We start from the raw sequence: 16,370 nt of genomic DNA on the forward strand, positions 1-16,370 counted from the left end.
ATGGTATGGGGGTGCATTAGTGCCCAAGGCATGGGTAACTTACACATCTGTGAAGGCACCATTAATGCTGAATGGTCCGTGCAGTTTTTGGAGCAACATATGTTGTCATCCAAGCAACTTTGTTATGGACACCCCTGCTTATTTCAGCAAGACAATGCCAAGCCACGTGTTTTAAGTGTGTTTGAGTTAATCTCGGTCCCTGTGTATGGAGTGTTTTAAGTGTGTTTGAGTTCACCTTGGGTCCTGTGTATGAAAGGTTTTAAGTGTTTTGGAGTTAATCTTGGTCCCTGTGTATGGAGTGTTTTAAGTGTGTTTGAGTTCATCGTGGTCCCTGTGTATGAAGTGTTTTAAGTGGGCTTGAGTTAATCTTGGTCCCTGTGTATAAAGTGTTTTAAGTGTGTTTGAGTTAATCTTGGTCCCTGTGTATGGTGTGTTTTAAGTGTGCTTGAGTTAATCTTGGTCCCTGTGTATAAAGTGTTTTAAGTGTGTTTGAGTTCATCTTGGTCCCTGTGTATGGAGTGTTTTTAATCTTGGTCCATGTGTATGGAGTGTTTTAAGTGTGTTTGAGTTAATCTTGGTCCCTGTGTATGGAGTGTTTTAAGTGTGTTTGAGTTAATCTTTGTCCCTGTGTATGGAGTGTTTTAAGTGTGTTTGAGTTCATCTTGGTCCCTGTGTATGGAGTGTTTTAAGTGTGTTTGAGTTCATCTTGGGTCCTGTGTATGAAAGGTTTTAAGTGTTTTGGAGTTAATCTTGGTCCCTGTGTATGGAGTGTTTTAAGTGTGTTTGAGTTCATCTTGGTCCCTGTGTATGGAGTGTTTTAAGTGTGTTTGAGTTAATCTTTGTCCCTGTGTATGGAGTGTTTTAAGTGTGCTTGAGTTAATCTTGGTCCCTGTGTATGGAATGTTTTAAGTGTGTTTGAGTTCATCTTGGTCCCTGTGTAGGAAGTGTTTTAAGTGTGTTTGAGTTAATCTTGGTCCCTGTGTATGGAGTGTTTTAAGTGTGTTTGAGTTAATCTTTTTCCCTGTGTATGGAGTGTTTTAAGTGTGTTTGAGTTCATCTTGGGTCCTGTGTATGAAAGGTTTTAAGTGTTTTGGAGTTAATCTTGGTCCCTGTGTATGGAGTGTTTTAAGTGTGTTTGAGTTCATCTTGGTCCCTGTGTATGGAGTGTTTTAAGTGTGTTTGAGTTAATATTGGTCCCTGTGTATGGAGTGTTTTAAGTGTGTTTGAGTTAATCTTGGTCCCTGGGTATGGAGTGTTTTAAGTGTGTTTGAGTTCATCTTGCTCCCTGTGTATGGAGTTTTTAAGTGTGTCTGAGTTAATATTTGTCCCTGTGTATGGAGTGTTTTAAGTGTGTTTGAGTTAATCTTGGTCCCTGTGTATGAAGTGTTTTAAGTGTGTTTGAGTTCATCTTGGTCCCAGAGTATGAAGTGTTTTAAGTGTGTTTGAGTTCATCTTGGTCCCTGTGTATGGAGTGTTTTAAGTGTGTTTGAGTTAATCCTGGTCCCTGTGTATGGAATGTTTTAAGTGTGTTTGAGATAATCTTGGTCCCTGTGTATGGAGTTTTTTAAGTGTGTTTGAGGTAATCTTTGTCCCTGTGTATGGAGTGTTTTAAGTGTGTTTGAGTTAATATTGGTCCCTGTGTATGGAGTGTTTTAAGTGTGTTTGAGTTAATCTTGGTCCCTGGGTATGGAGTGTTTTAAGTGTGTTTGAGTTCATCTTGCTCCCTGTGTATGGAGTTTTTAAGTGTGTCTGAGTTAATATTTGTCCCTGTGTATGGTGTGTTTGAGTTAATCTTGGTCCCTGTGTATGAAGTGTTTTAAGTGTGTTTGAGTTCATCTTGGTCCCAGAGTATGAAGTGTTTTAAGTGTGTTTGAGTTCATCTTGGTCCCTGTGTATGGAATGTTTGAGTTAATCCTGGTCCCAGGGTATGAAGTGTTTTAAGTGTGTTTGAGTTAATCTTGGTCCCTGTGTATGGAGTGTTTTAAGTGTGTTTGAGTTAATCCTGGTCCCTGTGTATGGAATGTTTTAAGTGTGTTTGAGTTAATCCTGGTCCCTGTGTATGGAATGTTTTAAGTGTGTTTGAGATAATCTTGGTCCCTGTGTATGGAGTTTTTTAAGTGTGTTTGAGGTAATCTTTGTCCCTTTGTATGGAGTGTTTTAAGTGTGTTTGAGTTAATCTTGGTCCCTGTGTATGAAGGGTTTTAAGTGTGTTTGAGTTCATCTTGGTCCCTGTGTACGAAGTGTTTTAAGTGTGTTTGAGTTCATCTTGGTCCCTGTGTATGGAGTGTTTTTAATCATGGTCCATGTCTATGAAGGGTTTTAAGTGTGTTTGAGTTCATCTTGGTTCCTGTGTATAAAGTGTTTTAAGTGTGTTTGAGTTAATCTTGGTCCCTGTGTATGAAGCGTTTCAAGTGTGTTTGAGTTAATCTTGGTCCCTGTGTATGGAGTTTTTAAGTGTGTTTGAGTTCATCTTGGTCCCTTTGTATGAAGTGTTTTAAGTGTGTTTGAGTTCATCTTGGTCCCTGTGTATGAAGTGTTTTAAGTGTGTTTGAGTTAATCTTGGTCCCTGTGTATGGAGTGTTTTAAGTGTGTTTGAGTTAATCTTGGTCCCTGTGTATGAAGTGTTTTAAGTGTGTTTGAGTTAATCTTGGTCCCTGTGTATGAAGTGTTTTAAGTGTGTTTGAGTTCATCTTGGTCCCTGTGTATGGAGTTTTTTAAGTGTGTTTGAGGTAATCTTTGTCCCTGTGTATGGAGTGTTTTAAGTGTGTTTGAGTTAATCTTGGTCCCTGTGTATGAAGGGTTTTAAGTGTGTTTGAGTTCATCTTGGTCCCTGTGTATGAAGTGTTTTAAGTGTGTTTGAGTTCATCTTGGTCCCTGTGTATGGAGTGTTTTTAATCATGGTCCATGTCTATGAAGGGTTTTAAGTGTGTTTGAGTTCATCTTGGTTCCTGTGTATAAAGTGTTTTAAGTGTGTTTGAGTTAATCTTGGTCCCTGTGTATGAAGCGTTTCAAGTGTGTTTGAGTTAATCTTGGTCCCTGTGTATGGAGTTTTTAAGTGTGTTTGAGTTCATCTTGGTCCCTTTGTATGAAGTGTTTTAAGTGTGTTTGAGTTCATCTTGGTCCCTGTGTATGAAGTGTTTTAAGCGTGTTTGAGTTAATCTTGGTCCCTGTGTATGGAGTGTTTTAAGTGTGTTTGAGTTAATCTTGGTCCCTGTGTATGGAGTTTTTTAAGTGTGTTTGAGTTAATCTTGGTCCCTGTGTATGGAATATTTTAAGTGTGTTTGAGTTAATCTTGGTCCCTGTGTATGGAATGTTTTAAGTGTATTTGAGTTAATCTTGGTCCCTGTGTATGGAGTGTTTTAAGTGTGTTTGAGTTAATCTTGGTCCCTGTGTATGGAATATTTTAAGTGTGTTTAAGTTCATCTTGGTCCCTGTGTATGAAGTGTTTTAAGTGTATTTGAGTTAATCTTGGTCCCTGTGTATGGAGTGTTTTTAATCTTGGTCCATGACTATGAAGGGTTTTAAGTGTGTTTGAGTTCATCTTGGTTCCTGTGTATAAAGTGTTTTAAGTGTGTTTGAGTTAATCTTGGTCCCTGTGTATGGAGTGTTTTTAATCTTGGTCCATGTCTATGGAGTTTTTTAAGTGTGTTTGAGTTAATCTTGGTCCCGGTGTATGAAGTGTTTTAAGTGTTTTGGAGTTCAACTTAAAAATGAAATATATATACTAAAATTAAAGTGTACTTTCTTCATCATTAATATCAATGTAATACAAATTAAATGCATAATTAACAAACAGTAATGTGAGTAATACCTTAGTTTTTTAATGTTATATTAATATTTTCCAGGTGTTTAAAAATATATATATTTTTTTAAATAAATATTGTTGATTGATTGAAACTTTAATTAGTAGATTGCACAGTTCAGTACATAATCCGTACAATTGACCACGAAATGGTAACACCCCAATAAGTTTTTCAACTTAAATGTTGATTTAAATGTCAAAAAAAGAGACCTTGTTACCTGGTCTGGGTCCCTCTTGCGCTCCACCTCCATGCGCCCCCCTTCTGGCCGCCAAAGCCGTGTCAATGGTGAGACGAGAGAAGGCCAGAGGGTCCCCGTTGTGGTGTGGCATGCTGGGAATGAAGACATGTTGAAAACCTACACGCTGATGGGGATGTTTGGCGTCCGTGGCGAGTACCTTGTCACGTGGGCCGCCGCCGCCATGTTGCTCAGCGCAGCATCGCCCATCTTCGCTTGTCTGCTGCGACACAAAACACGAGCGTTGATGTCTCCATGGAGGACTCTGCTCTTTTATACGAGTCCCGTTGCAACACTGAACCATCTTTGTGTCGAAACCGTTGCGGCGTTCTGGGGCCAGACGGCGTTGGGACATCTTTGTCATGCAACCTCAAGGCTTCAGTCACCTTTGGCCCAAATACTAGTGAAGCCCAAACATATACTTTGTCAAAGTGCCAGAATTTAGAGCCTCTGGCATGTTTATGTCCTCTTTAGGGACAACCGGCGCCACCTAGTGGTCAGTCAGACTGCAACAAAGTGGTCACAGTTACTCACCAGGAATGCGCTAATTAAAAAAAAAATGTTTTGATCAAGTTTCCTATAGGTCAACATTCAATTCAATCCACTTTATTTATAAAGCACATTTAAACAACAAAACTGTTTCCAAAGTGCTGCACAACAATATTAAAAACAATATTCAAATAGTATCCTTCGCTCCAACAATGACTGAATAAAAACATCCATCCATCCTTTTTGTACTGCTTGTCCCATTTTGGGGTGGCGTGGGGGTGCTGGAGCCTATCTCAGCTGCATTCGGGCGGAAGGTGGTTTACACCCTGGACAAGTCACCAACAAGGGCCAACATATTACAACTTTTTTTCTTGTAACAATTTATTTTTATTTATTTTTTTTGCCAACATTTCACAGCCTTTTTTGTAACTTTTTAAATAATATATTTGCTGTGTATTAGTATCAAGGAGGTGACGACTTGTCCAGGGTGTACCCCGCCTTCCGCCCGATTGTATCAATCAATCAATGTTTACTTATATAGCCCTAAATCACTAGTGTCTCAAAGGGCTGCACAAACCACCACGACATCCTCGGTAGGCCCACATAAGGGCAAGGAAAACTCACACCCAGTGGGACGTCGGTGACAATGATGACTAGGAGAACCTTGGAGAGGAGGAAAGCAATGGATGTCGAGCGGGTCTAACATGATACTGTGAGAGTTCAATCCACAATGGATCCAACACAGTCGCGAGAGTCCAGTCCAAAGCGGATCCAACACAGCAGCGAGAGTCCTGTTCACAGCGGAGCCAGCAGGAAACCATCCCAAGCGGAGGCGGATCAGCAGCGCAGAGATGTCCCCAGCCGATACACAGGCAAGCAGTACATGGCCACCGGATTGGACCGGACCCCCTCCACAAGGGAGAGTGGGACATAGAAGAAAAAGAAAAGAAACGGCAGATCAACTGGTCTAAAAAGGGAGTCTATTTAAGGGCTAGAGTATACAAATGAGTTTTAAGGTGAGACTTAAATGCTTCTACCGAGGTGGCATCTCGAACTGTTACCGGGATTGTAGCGACCCCGTAAGGGACAAGCAGTAGAAAATGGATGGATGGATGGATAGTATCAAGGCAATATTCCAGTAACAGTCTTTTGCATGTTCTGTGTCGTTATTAAGGTTGCACTCATTTTTATTCATTTTTAATTCATATCACTTTTAATGAAACGTATTAAAAAAACATTAATTTAAAAATATATATTTTCTATAACAAAAAGTAAATAAATATAAAACCAATATAAAATAAGTATGATTAAAAACGATTTTAAAGGGTGAAACCAATTAAAACAGTAAATAAAAAAACAAAAAAACACAGAGGACACCAGAGGACCACACAACTCCAACCATCCATCCATTTTCTACCGCTTATTCCCTTTGGGATCACGGGGGGCGTGCTGTTGCCTATCTCAGCTGCATTCGGGCGGAAGGTGGTTTACACCCTGGACAAGTCACCATCTAATCACAGGGCCAACATATTACAACTTTTTTTCTTGTAACAATTTATTTATTTATTTTTTTTTGCCAACATTTCACAGCCTTTTGTGTAACTTTTTAAATAATATATTTGCTGTGTATTAGTATCAAGGAGGTGACGACTTGTCCAGGGTGTACCCCGCCTTCCGCCCGATTGTAGCTGAGATAGGCGCCTGTTCGACATATTCCCGCTTGAAGCCAAACCACCGCCAGGAATTAATTCTTCCTTCTGTTAAAATCCGTACCCGGATCTTCTCATGTTATTGTTTATTGTTCCAGTTTTGTTTTCATTCTCCGTCAGTCCCTCTTGTTTCCTGTTTGGTCCGTCACCATGGTTACATATTATTTCCACCTGCTAGTCTTGGTTCTCGCACACCTGTTTCTTGTAATCACCACGCTTTATAATAATTAATCGAAATCTCTTTTGTTGTGAATTATTGACCTATTTATGGCTCCAATTATTTAACATCAAGTATCTCCTATAACTTTTTTTAATGGGTAAATATTTGGCTTATTTTATGGGGTTTTTCCATAAAAAACAGGGGTTTCATTAACAAAAATGTCATAAAACATTTGAATTAAGCGTCATATTGACAGATAGCTCTGACGTTGATGTTGAGAGTTAAGCGTTATGGTATGACTCATTTTTTATATTTTTAAGGACCAAACTTAAGTTTCTTGAGGTGCCATGCTGAGTTGTTCCACTTTAGTTGTGTAGATGGCAGTAAAGAGCCATTACAGACTTTTTACCACAGCGGGACCCCCATAAGTGGACTGTAACTTCAAAGAGTAGAAAATAAATTCCTAAATCTGCACCAAAAGGAAGTTATTTTCGCACTATGAGGCTACCAGGAACCAACGTGTCCCAACAGCACTCAAGCGTGACCTTTGGCTTCCTTTTTTAAGTGACTTTTGGTCAAGATTTCTCTTGCAGAAACAAAAAAAAAAGAGTGTGGCAAGTCAAGATCCATCAAAGTCCACTCAAGTCACTTCTCATTATATTTGACTCATTTCTATACTTGTACATATTATCAGTACTCAATGCAAATGTAAAGGCGAAAAATGTTATTTAAATCATTATTTAAAAGATAAGAACAAACACCGAAAAAATTAATTCCTGGTGAATATTGTGCTTTGTAATTTTGTGATTTATTAATAATAAACACAAAATTACAAAGCACAATATTTATCAGAAATTATTTTTTTCAGTTTTACTTATTTCTTTATAATGATTTAGATAGCAATACATATTTCTTACTATAATTTGTTATTTAAATCACAAAATTACAAAACAGAGTATTCACCAGGCATTAAATTGTTCTTCATTTTTCATATATATGTAATAATTTAAATAAAACTTTTTTATTATAATTTGTCATTTAAAATCACAAAATTACAAAGCACAATATTCATCAGGAATAAAAAATGTTCCGTGTTTTACTTATTTCTTTATAATTTAAATAAAACATTTGTATTAGAATTTGTCATTTAAAATCATAAAATTACAAAACACAATATTCATCAGGAATAAAAAATGTTCTGTGTTTTACTTATTTCTTTACAATACTTTAAATAAAACATTTTTATTATAATTTGTCATTTAAAATCACAAAATTACAAAGCACAATATTCATAAGGAATACAAATGTTCCGTGTTTTACTTATTTCTTTATAATTTCAATAAAACATTTTTATTATATTTTGTCATTTAAAATGACAAAATTACAAAGCACAATATTCATCAGGAATAAAAGTGTTCTGTGTTTACTTATTTCTTTATAATAATTTTAAAAAAATGTTACTATAATTTGTCATGTAAACCACCAAATTATTCACCAGTAATTACATTTTTCTGTTTTACTTTTTTTATGTAATGATTTAAATAACAAAACATGTGTATTAAAATTTGTCATTTAAATTGCAAAATTACAAAGCACAATATTCATCAGGAATAAAAAAATGTTCCGTGTTTTACTTTTTTTTTTTTAAATAATTTAAATAAAACATTTTTATTATAATTTGTCATTTAAAATTACAATTACAAAGCACACTTTTCATCAGGAATAAAAGTGTTCTGTTTTTTTACTTATTTCTTTATAATTTAAATAAAACATTTTTATTATATTTTGTCGTTTAAATCACAAAATTACAAAGCACAATATTCATCAGGAATAAAAAAATGTTCCGTGTTTTACTTATTTTTTTAAAATAATTTAAATAAAACATTTTTATTATAATTTGTCATTTAAAATCACAAAGCACAATATTCATCAGGAATAAAAGTGTTCTGTGTTTACTTATTTCTTTATAATAATAATAATAAAAAAATGTTACTATAATTTGTCATTTAAACCACCAAATTACAAAACACAGTATTCACCAGTAATTTAATTTTTCTGTTTTAGTTTTTTTAATGTAATGATTTAAATAACAAAACATTTGTATTAAAATTTGTCATTTAAATCACCAAATTACAAAGCACAATATTCATCAGGAAAACAAATGTTCTGTGTTTTACTTATTTCTTTATAATAATTTAAATAAAACATTTTTATTATAATTTGTCATTTAAATCACCAAATTACAAAACACAATATTCATCAGGAATACAAATGTTCTGTGTTTTACTTATTTCTTTTTAATAATTTAAATAAAACATTTGTATTATAATTTCTCATTTAAAATGACAAAATTACAAAGCATAATATTCATCGGGAATAAAAATGTTCTGTGTTTACTTATTTCTTTATAATAATTTAAAAAAAAATGTTACTATAATTTGTCATTTAAACCACCAAATTACAAAGCACAGTATTCACCAGAAATTTAATTTTTCTGGTTTACTTTTTTTTATGTAATGATTTAAATAACAAAACATTTCTATTAAAATTTGTCATTTAAATTGCAAAATTACAAAGCACAATATTCATCAGGAATAAAAAAAATGTTCCGTGTTTTACTTTTTTTTTTAATAATAATTTAAATAAAACATATATATTATAATTTGTCATTTAAAATCACAAAATTACAAAGCACAATATTCATCAGGAATAAAAGTGTTCTGTGTTTACTTATTTCTTTATAATAATTTACAAAAACATTTTTACTACAATTTGTCATTTAAACCAGTGGTTCCCAACCTTTTTGTATCTGCGGACCGGTCAACGCTTAATAATTTGTCCCGGGGGGGGGGGGGACGTTTTTGTCATGAAAAAGGGAGGTTTTTGTGGTTGGTGCACTAATTGTAAGTGCATATTGTGTTTTTTATGTTGATTTAATAAAAAATAAAAATGTATTTGTTTATTTTTTTTATTTTATTTTTTTTAATACAAAATTATTCTGCGGCCCGGTACTGGGCCGCGGCACGGTGGTTGGGGACCACTGATTTAAACCACTAAATTACAAAGCACAGTATTCACCAGTAATTAAAATTTTCTGTTTAAATTTTTTTTATGTAATGATCTAAATAACAAAACATTTGTATCAAAATTTGTGATTTACACTATGCAAAATTACAAAGCACAATATTCATCATGAATAGAAAAAATGTTCCGTGTTTTACTTATTTCTTTATAATAATTTAAATAAAACATTTTTATTATAATCTGTCATTTAAAATCACAAAATTACAAAGCACAATATTCATCAGGAATAAAAGTGTTCTGTGTTTACTTATTTCCTTATATTAATTTTAAAAAACATTTTTACTATAATTTGTCATGTAAACCACCAAATTATTCACCAGTAATTTAATTTTTCTGTTTTACTTTTTTTTTATGTAATGATTTAAAAAATAACAAAACATGTGTATTCAAATTTGTCATTTAAATTACAGAATTTCAAAGCACAATATTCATCAGGAATAAAAATGTTTTCTGTGTTTTACTTATTTCTTTATAACAATTTAAATGAAACATTATTATCATAATTTGTCATTCAAACCACCAAATTACAAGGCACAGTATTTACCAGGAATTTAATTTGTCCCTTTTATTTATTTTTTTATAATGATTTAAATAACAAAACATTTGTATTAAAATGTGTCATTTAAATTGTAAATTTACTAAGCACAATATTTACCAGGTATTGAATATATTGTGTTTTAACCTATTTTTTTTATATATATCATGATTTAAATCAAACCTAATTTTATTCAAATGTATATTATTTATTTTATTAACACTAAAATCATTACACAACTGCCTGACTTGTGAGAATATTGACATATTTTACAGTTTTAAATAGCAGTCATTTGAAAGCAAATCCATTTTGAAAACATGTCATTTAATTGTCATGTTGTGTGCAACAGTAAATGCTAAAAGTAATATTTAAATATGAGGGTCAAATAAGGTCAAACTAAGAAGAACAAACAATCTCTTACCTCCTGCAGGGATCTTGGTGGAGACCTGATGGATTGTCACCGACCTGAGCAGGTGTTCCTTCCGCTCTGATGGAGGTGAGCGACAGCCAATAGGAAGCCTGCGTGGGGGGTAATGCCATGCAGGCGCCCCCACACCACGCCCCCCGCCTCGGGTCCAGGAAGGCTTACGCAATCCGGCCAGGCCGCGGCGCCCGGTTAAAGATCCCCCGCCCCGACTCCAGCCAAGGTCACAACTCACAAGGTGACAAAGACCCGAAAGCCGACACTCGTCGGCCTTGTTTGTGTTCACATCACACGAGCGCTTTTGGCGCCAGTGACCTGCTGGCTTTGTTTGGCTCTCGCCAGATCCCTGTACCTAATCCTATGACCCAGCAAACTCCCCCTGAAAGTTGTACATCAAAGAAATCAAGTGTCTTTTTCTTTGGCTTTCAGACGTCAAAGAAAAGTGTGTCGATTACCATAGAACCGGAATCAAAGGGTATCAATCAATCAATGTTTATTTATATAGCCCCAAATCACAAATGTCTCAAAGGACTGCACAAATCATTACGACTACAACATCCTCGGAAGAACCCACAAAATGGCAAGGAAAACTCACACCCAGTGGGCAGGGAGAATTCACATTCAGTGGGACGCCAGTGACAATGCTGACTATGAGAAACCTTGGACAGGACCTCAGATGTGGGCAACCCCCCCCCCTCTAGGGGACCGAAAGCAATGGATGTCGAGCGGGTCTAACATGATACTGTGAAAGTTCAATCCATAGTGGCTCCAAGACAGCCGCGAGAGTCCCGTCCACAGGAAACCATCTCAAGCGGATCAGCAGCGTAGAGATGTCCCCAACCGATACAGGCGAGCGGTCCATCCTGGGTCCCGACGAGCGGTCCATCCTGGGTCTCGACTCTGGACAGTCAGTACTTCATCCATGGTCATCGGACCGGACCCCCTCCACAAGGGAGGGGGGGACATAGGAGAAAGAAAAGAAGCGGCAGATCAACTGGTCTAAAAAGGAGGTCTATTTAAAGGCTAGAGTATACAGATGAGTTTTAAGATGAGACTTAAATGCTTCTACTGAGGTAGCATCTCGAACTGTTACCGGGAGGGCATTCCAGAGTACTGGAGCCCGAACGGAAAACGCTCTATAGCCCGCAGACTTTTTTTGAGCTCTAGGAATCACTAATAAGCCGGAGTCTTTTGAACGCAGATTTCTTGCCGGGACATATGGTACAATACAATCGGCAAGATAGGATGGAGCTAGACCGTGTAGTATTTTATACGTAAGTAGTAAAACCTTAAAGTCACATCTTAAGTGCACAGGAAGCCAGTGCAGGTGAGCCAGTACAGGCGTAATGTGATCAAACTTTCTTGTTCTTGTTAAAAGTCTAGCAGCCGCATTTTGTACCAACTGTAATCTTTTAATGCTAGACATGGGGAGACCCGAAAATAATACGTTACAGTAATCGAGACGAGGCGTAACAAACGCATGGATAATGATCTCATCGTCTTTAGTGGACAAAATGGAGCGAATTTTAGCGATATTACGGAAATGAAAGAAGGCCGTTTTAGTAACGCTTTTAATGTGTGACTCAAAGGAGAGAGTTGGGTCGAAGATAATACCCAGATTTTTTACAGAGTCACATTGTTTTATTATTTGGTTGTCAAATGTTAAAGTTGTATTATTAAATAGAGGTCGGTGTCTGCTCGGTACAATATGAGCAGTACAATATGGTTAAATGCAGGGGTAGGGAACCTATGGCTCTAGAGCCAGATGTGGCTCTTTCGATGACTGCATCTGGCTCTCAGATAAATCTGAGCTGACGTTGCTTAACACGATAAGTAATGAATAATTCCGCTTGTAATCACAGTGTTAAAAATAATGTTCAAAATACAAAACATTCTCATGCATTTTTTTGTTTCTACCGCACCTGTTCAAGAAGTTGCGTTAATGGTAAGAAGTTATTTATTTATTATTGGTTAGTGTGGGGCTTGCCCTCCTGGGGGTTCTTCAGACCCCCAAGCACCGACATGAGAGCCTGTTTCAGGGTTACAATATTGTTTTATTTTTCAATAAGTCCCTCAGTTGCTTTCCAGCAATAGTTTTTCCAGCCCCAACTCCAGTCTCTCCTCCTGGCTGCTGCTTATAACAGAGCGACAGGTGATTAGATAACAAGGCCCAGGTGGGCCATCTACGCACCTGTCGCTGCAGGCCCGCAGGCCACGCCCCCTCCACAGTTAGCTTCAGAATAACAATGTTATTACAAAGAATAAGAGACCTATTATACTCTAAAAATGTTGGTCTTACTTAAAAATGCACGTGTTTAGTTGTGTTAAGGGTTAAAAAAACTATTATATGGCTCTTACGGAAATATATTTTTAAATATTTGGCTTTTTGGCTCTCTCAGCCAAAAAGGTTCCGACCCCTGGTTAAATGGTTAGGATATTCTGGAGACAAAAGTTTAGACTCTTCCTAATCCTATTCTAAAGCATTTAACAATCACAGCATTATACAAAACACCACTAGGTGTCAGTATTGCTCTGCTAGCACCTTCATTAGAGGGTGTGACATTTGGACGTGAAGATGTTCAAAAGGTTATTCTTAAAGGCCTACTGAAATGAGATTTTCTTATTTAAACGGGGATAGCAGGTCCATTCTATGTGTCATACTTGATCATTTCGCGATATTGCCATATTTTTGCTGAAAGGATTTAGTAGAGAACATCGACGATAAAGTTCGCAACTTTTGGTGCTGATTAAAAAAAGCCTTGCCTTTACCGGGAGTCGCAGACGATGTGCGTGTGATGTCACGGGTTGTAGGGCTCCTCACATCCTCACATTGTTTATAATCATAGCCTCAAGCAGCAAGAGCTATTCGGACCGAGAAAGCGACAATTTCCCCATTAATTTGAGCGAGGATGAAAGATTCGTGGATGAGGAAAGTTAGAGTGAAGCACGGAAAAAAAGAAAAGAAAAAGCGACGTCAATAGGACCGTTTCAGATGTAATTAGACACATTTCCTAGGATAATTCTGGAAGAGGCTTCACGTTGGCAGAGGGGTTAGTGCGTCTGCCTCACAATACGAAGGTCCTGCAGTCCTGGGTTCAAATCCAGGCTCGGGATCTTTCTGTGTGGAGTTTGCATGTTCTCCCCGTGAATGCGTGGGTTCCCTCCGGGTACTCCGGCTTCCTCCCACTTCCAAAGACATGCACCTGGGGATAGGTTGATTGGCAACACTAAATTGGCCCTAGTGTGTGAATGTGAGTGTGAATGTTGTCTGTCTATCTGTGTTGGCCCTGCGATGAGGTGGCGACTTGTCCAGGGTGTACCCCGCCTTCCGCCCGATTGTAGCTGAGATAGGCGCCAGCACCCCCCGCGACCCCGAAAGGGAATAAGCGGTAGAAAATGGATGGATGGATGGATGGAATTCTGGAAGATCCCTTATCTGCTTATTGTGTTAATAGTGTTTTAGTGAGATTGTAAAGCCACGCCTGAAAGTCGGATGGCTGCGGCGAACGCCAGTGTCTCTCAGAGAAGCCAATGCAGGAGCCTGTCTTTTTGAGCTGCAGGAGGAAGTCCCATAATCCACTGAAGTCTCCGGTAAGAGCCGACTTAATATCACAATTTTCCCATACAAAAACTTGCCGGTTGACATAGAGAAACATGTTCGCTTGGCCGCTCTGTGTTAAAGCTTCACGACAAACAAAGAAACACGGTGCAAAAGGCAGCTGCAATCATCATTGTCACCGATGTCCCACTGGGTGTGAGTTTTCCTTGCCCTTATGTGGGCCTACCGAGGATGTCGTGGTGGTTTGTGCAGCCCTTTGAGACACTAGTGATTTAGGGCTATATAAGTAAACATTGATTGATTGATTGAATCCACTGCTTTCCACCAACAGCATTCTTCTTTGACGTCTCCATTATTAATTGAACAAATCGCAAAAGATTCGGCAACACAGATGTCCAAAATACTGTGTAATTATGCAATGAAAACAGACTACTTTTAGCCGTGTGTGGTGCTGAGCTAATATGTCCCCTCAACCCCCCAAGATGTCACGCGCATTCGTCATCATTCCGCGACGTTTTCAACAAGAAACTCCGCGGGAAATTTAAAATTGTAATTTAGTAAACTAAAGCGGCCGTATTGGCATGTGTTGCAATGTTAATATTTCATCATTGATATATAAACTATCAGACTGTGTGGTCGCTAGTAGTGGCTTTCAGTAGACCTTTAAAATGGAGGTGTCACACTTAAAGCCCGGGTGCCAAATCTGGCCTGTTATATAATTAAAAGTGGCCCAGCACAGCGCCACGTCGTTCTTCGTGGCCTGCTGGATCGTGTCATGTTATACAACAGCAACATTTACGTGGCCCGCCGTAATGTTTGATGTAGTCTCGCCGCATCATTTTTTGGTCACATCGCATCATTTAAAGTGGCCCGCGAGATCATTTTATGTGGCCCAACGGAATATTTGATGTAGTCAATCAATCAATGTTTATTTATACAGCCCTAAATCACCAGTGTCTCAAAGGGCTGCACAAACCACAACGACATTCTCGGTTCAGGTAACACATAAGGGCAAGGAAAAACTCACAACCCAGGGGGATGTGAATGTGAATGACTATGAGAAACCTTGGAGAGGACCGCAGATGTTGAGCTAACATAATAGTGAGAGTCCAGTCCATAGTGGATCTAACATAATAGTGAGAGAGTCCAGTCCATGGTGGATCTAACATATTAGTGAGAGAGTCCAGTCCAAAGTGGATCTAACATAATAGTGAGAGTCCAGTCCATAGTGGATCTAGCATAATATTGTGAGAGTTCAGTCCATAGTGGATCTAGCATAATAGTGAGAGTCCAGTCCATAGTGGATCTAACATAATAGTGAGAGTCCAGTCCATAGTGGATCTAACATTATAGTGAAAGTCCAGTCCATAGTGGATCTAACATAATAGTGAGAGTCCAGTCCATAGTGGATCTAGCATAATAGTGAGAGTCCAGTCCATAGTGGATCTAGCATAATAGTGAGAGTCCAGTCCATAGTGGATCTAACATAATAGTGAGAGAGTCCAGTCCATGGTGGATCTAACATATTAGTGAGAGAGTCCAGTCCAAAGTGGATCTAACATAATAGTGAGAGTCCAGTCCATAGTGGATCTAGCATAATATTGTGAGAGTTCAGTCCATAGTGGATCTAGCATAATAGTGAGAGTCCAGTCCATAGTGGATCTAGCATAATAGTGAGAGTCCAGTCCATAGTGGATCTAACATAATAGTGAGAGTCCAGTCCATAGTGGATCTAACATAATAGTGAAAGTCCAGTCCATAGTGAATCTAGCATAATATTGTGAGAGTCCAGTCCATAGTGGATCTAGCATAATAGTGGGAGTCCAGTCCATAGTGGATCTAACATAATAGTGAGAGTCCAGTCCATAGTGGATCTAACATAATAGTGAAAGTCCAGTCCATAGTGGATCTAGCATAATAGTGAGAGTCCAGTCCACAGTGGATCTAACATAATAGTGAGGGTTCAGTCCATAGTGGATCTAACATAATAGTGTGAGAGTCCAGTCCACAGTGGATCTAACATAATAGTGAGAGTCTAGTCCATAGTGGATCTAATGTAATAGTGAGAGTCCAGTCCATAGTGGATCTAACATAATAGTGAGAGTCCAGTCCATAGGGGATCTGGCATAATATTGTGAGAGTCCAGTCCATAGTGGATCTAACATAATAGTGAGAGAGTCCAGTCCATGGTGGATCTAACATATTAGTGAGAGAGTCCAGTCCAAAGTGGATCTAACATAATAGTGAGAGTCCAGTCCATAGTGGATCTAGCATAATATTGTGAGAGTTCAGTCCATAGTGGATCTAGCATAATAGTGAGAGTCCAGTCCATAGTGGATCTAACATAATAGTGAGAGTCCAGTCCATAGTGG

General features: G+C 37.7%; 1 protein-coding gene across 2 annotated transcripts in view; it reads right to left on the reverse strand.

The window, feature by feature from the left end:
• The window catches only part of LOC133549788 (long-chain-fatty-acid--CoA ligase ACSBG2-like), a 71,547-nt gene extending 60,977 nt beyond the window's left edge, over positions 1-10,570 (reverse strand). The window contains exons 1-3 of one of the 2 annotated variants that reach the window (XM_061895580.1): positions 10,437-10,570; positions 4,199-4,258; positions 4,021-4,133 (exon numbers count right to left, since the gene is read on the reverse strand). In XM_061895580.1, coding sequence (XP_061751564.1) covers positions 4,021-4,133; positions 4,199-4,258; positions 10,437-10,555 — 292 coding nt within the window. In that variant the 5' untranslated portion in view covers positions 10,556-10,570. Of the gene's footprint in view, positions 1-4,020; positions 4,134-4,198; positions 4,262-10,436 lie in introns of both variants that reach the window. The other variant, XM_061895571.1, reaches the window with a different exon arrangement.
• Between the last annotated feature and the right edge of the window lie 5,800 nt (positions 10,571-16,370).

The sequence above is a fragment of the Nerophis ophidion genome, linkage group LG01, assembly GCF_033978795.1.
Source record: "Nerophis ophidion isolate RoL-2023_Sa linkage group LG01, RoL_Noph_v1.0, whole genome shotgun sequence".
In the NCBI taxonomy this organism is placed as follows: domain Eukaryota; kingdom Metazoa; phylum Chordata; class Actinopteri; order Syngnathiformes; family Syngnathidae; genus Nerophis; species Nerophis ophidion.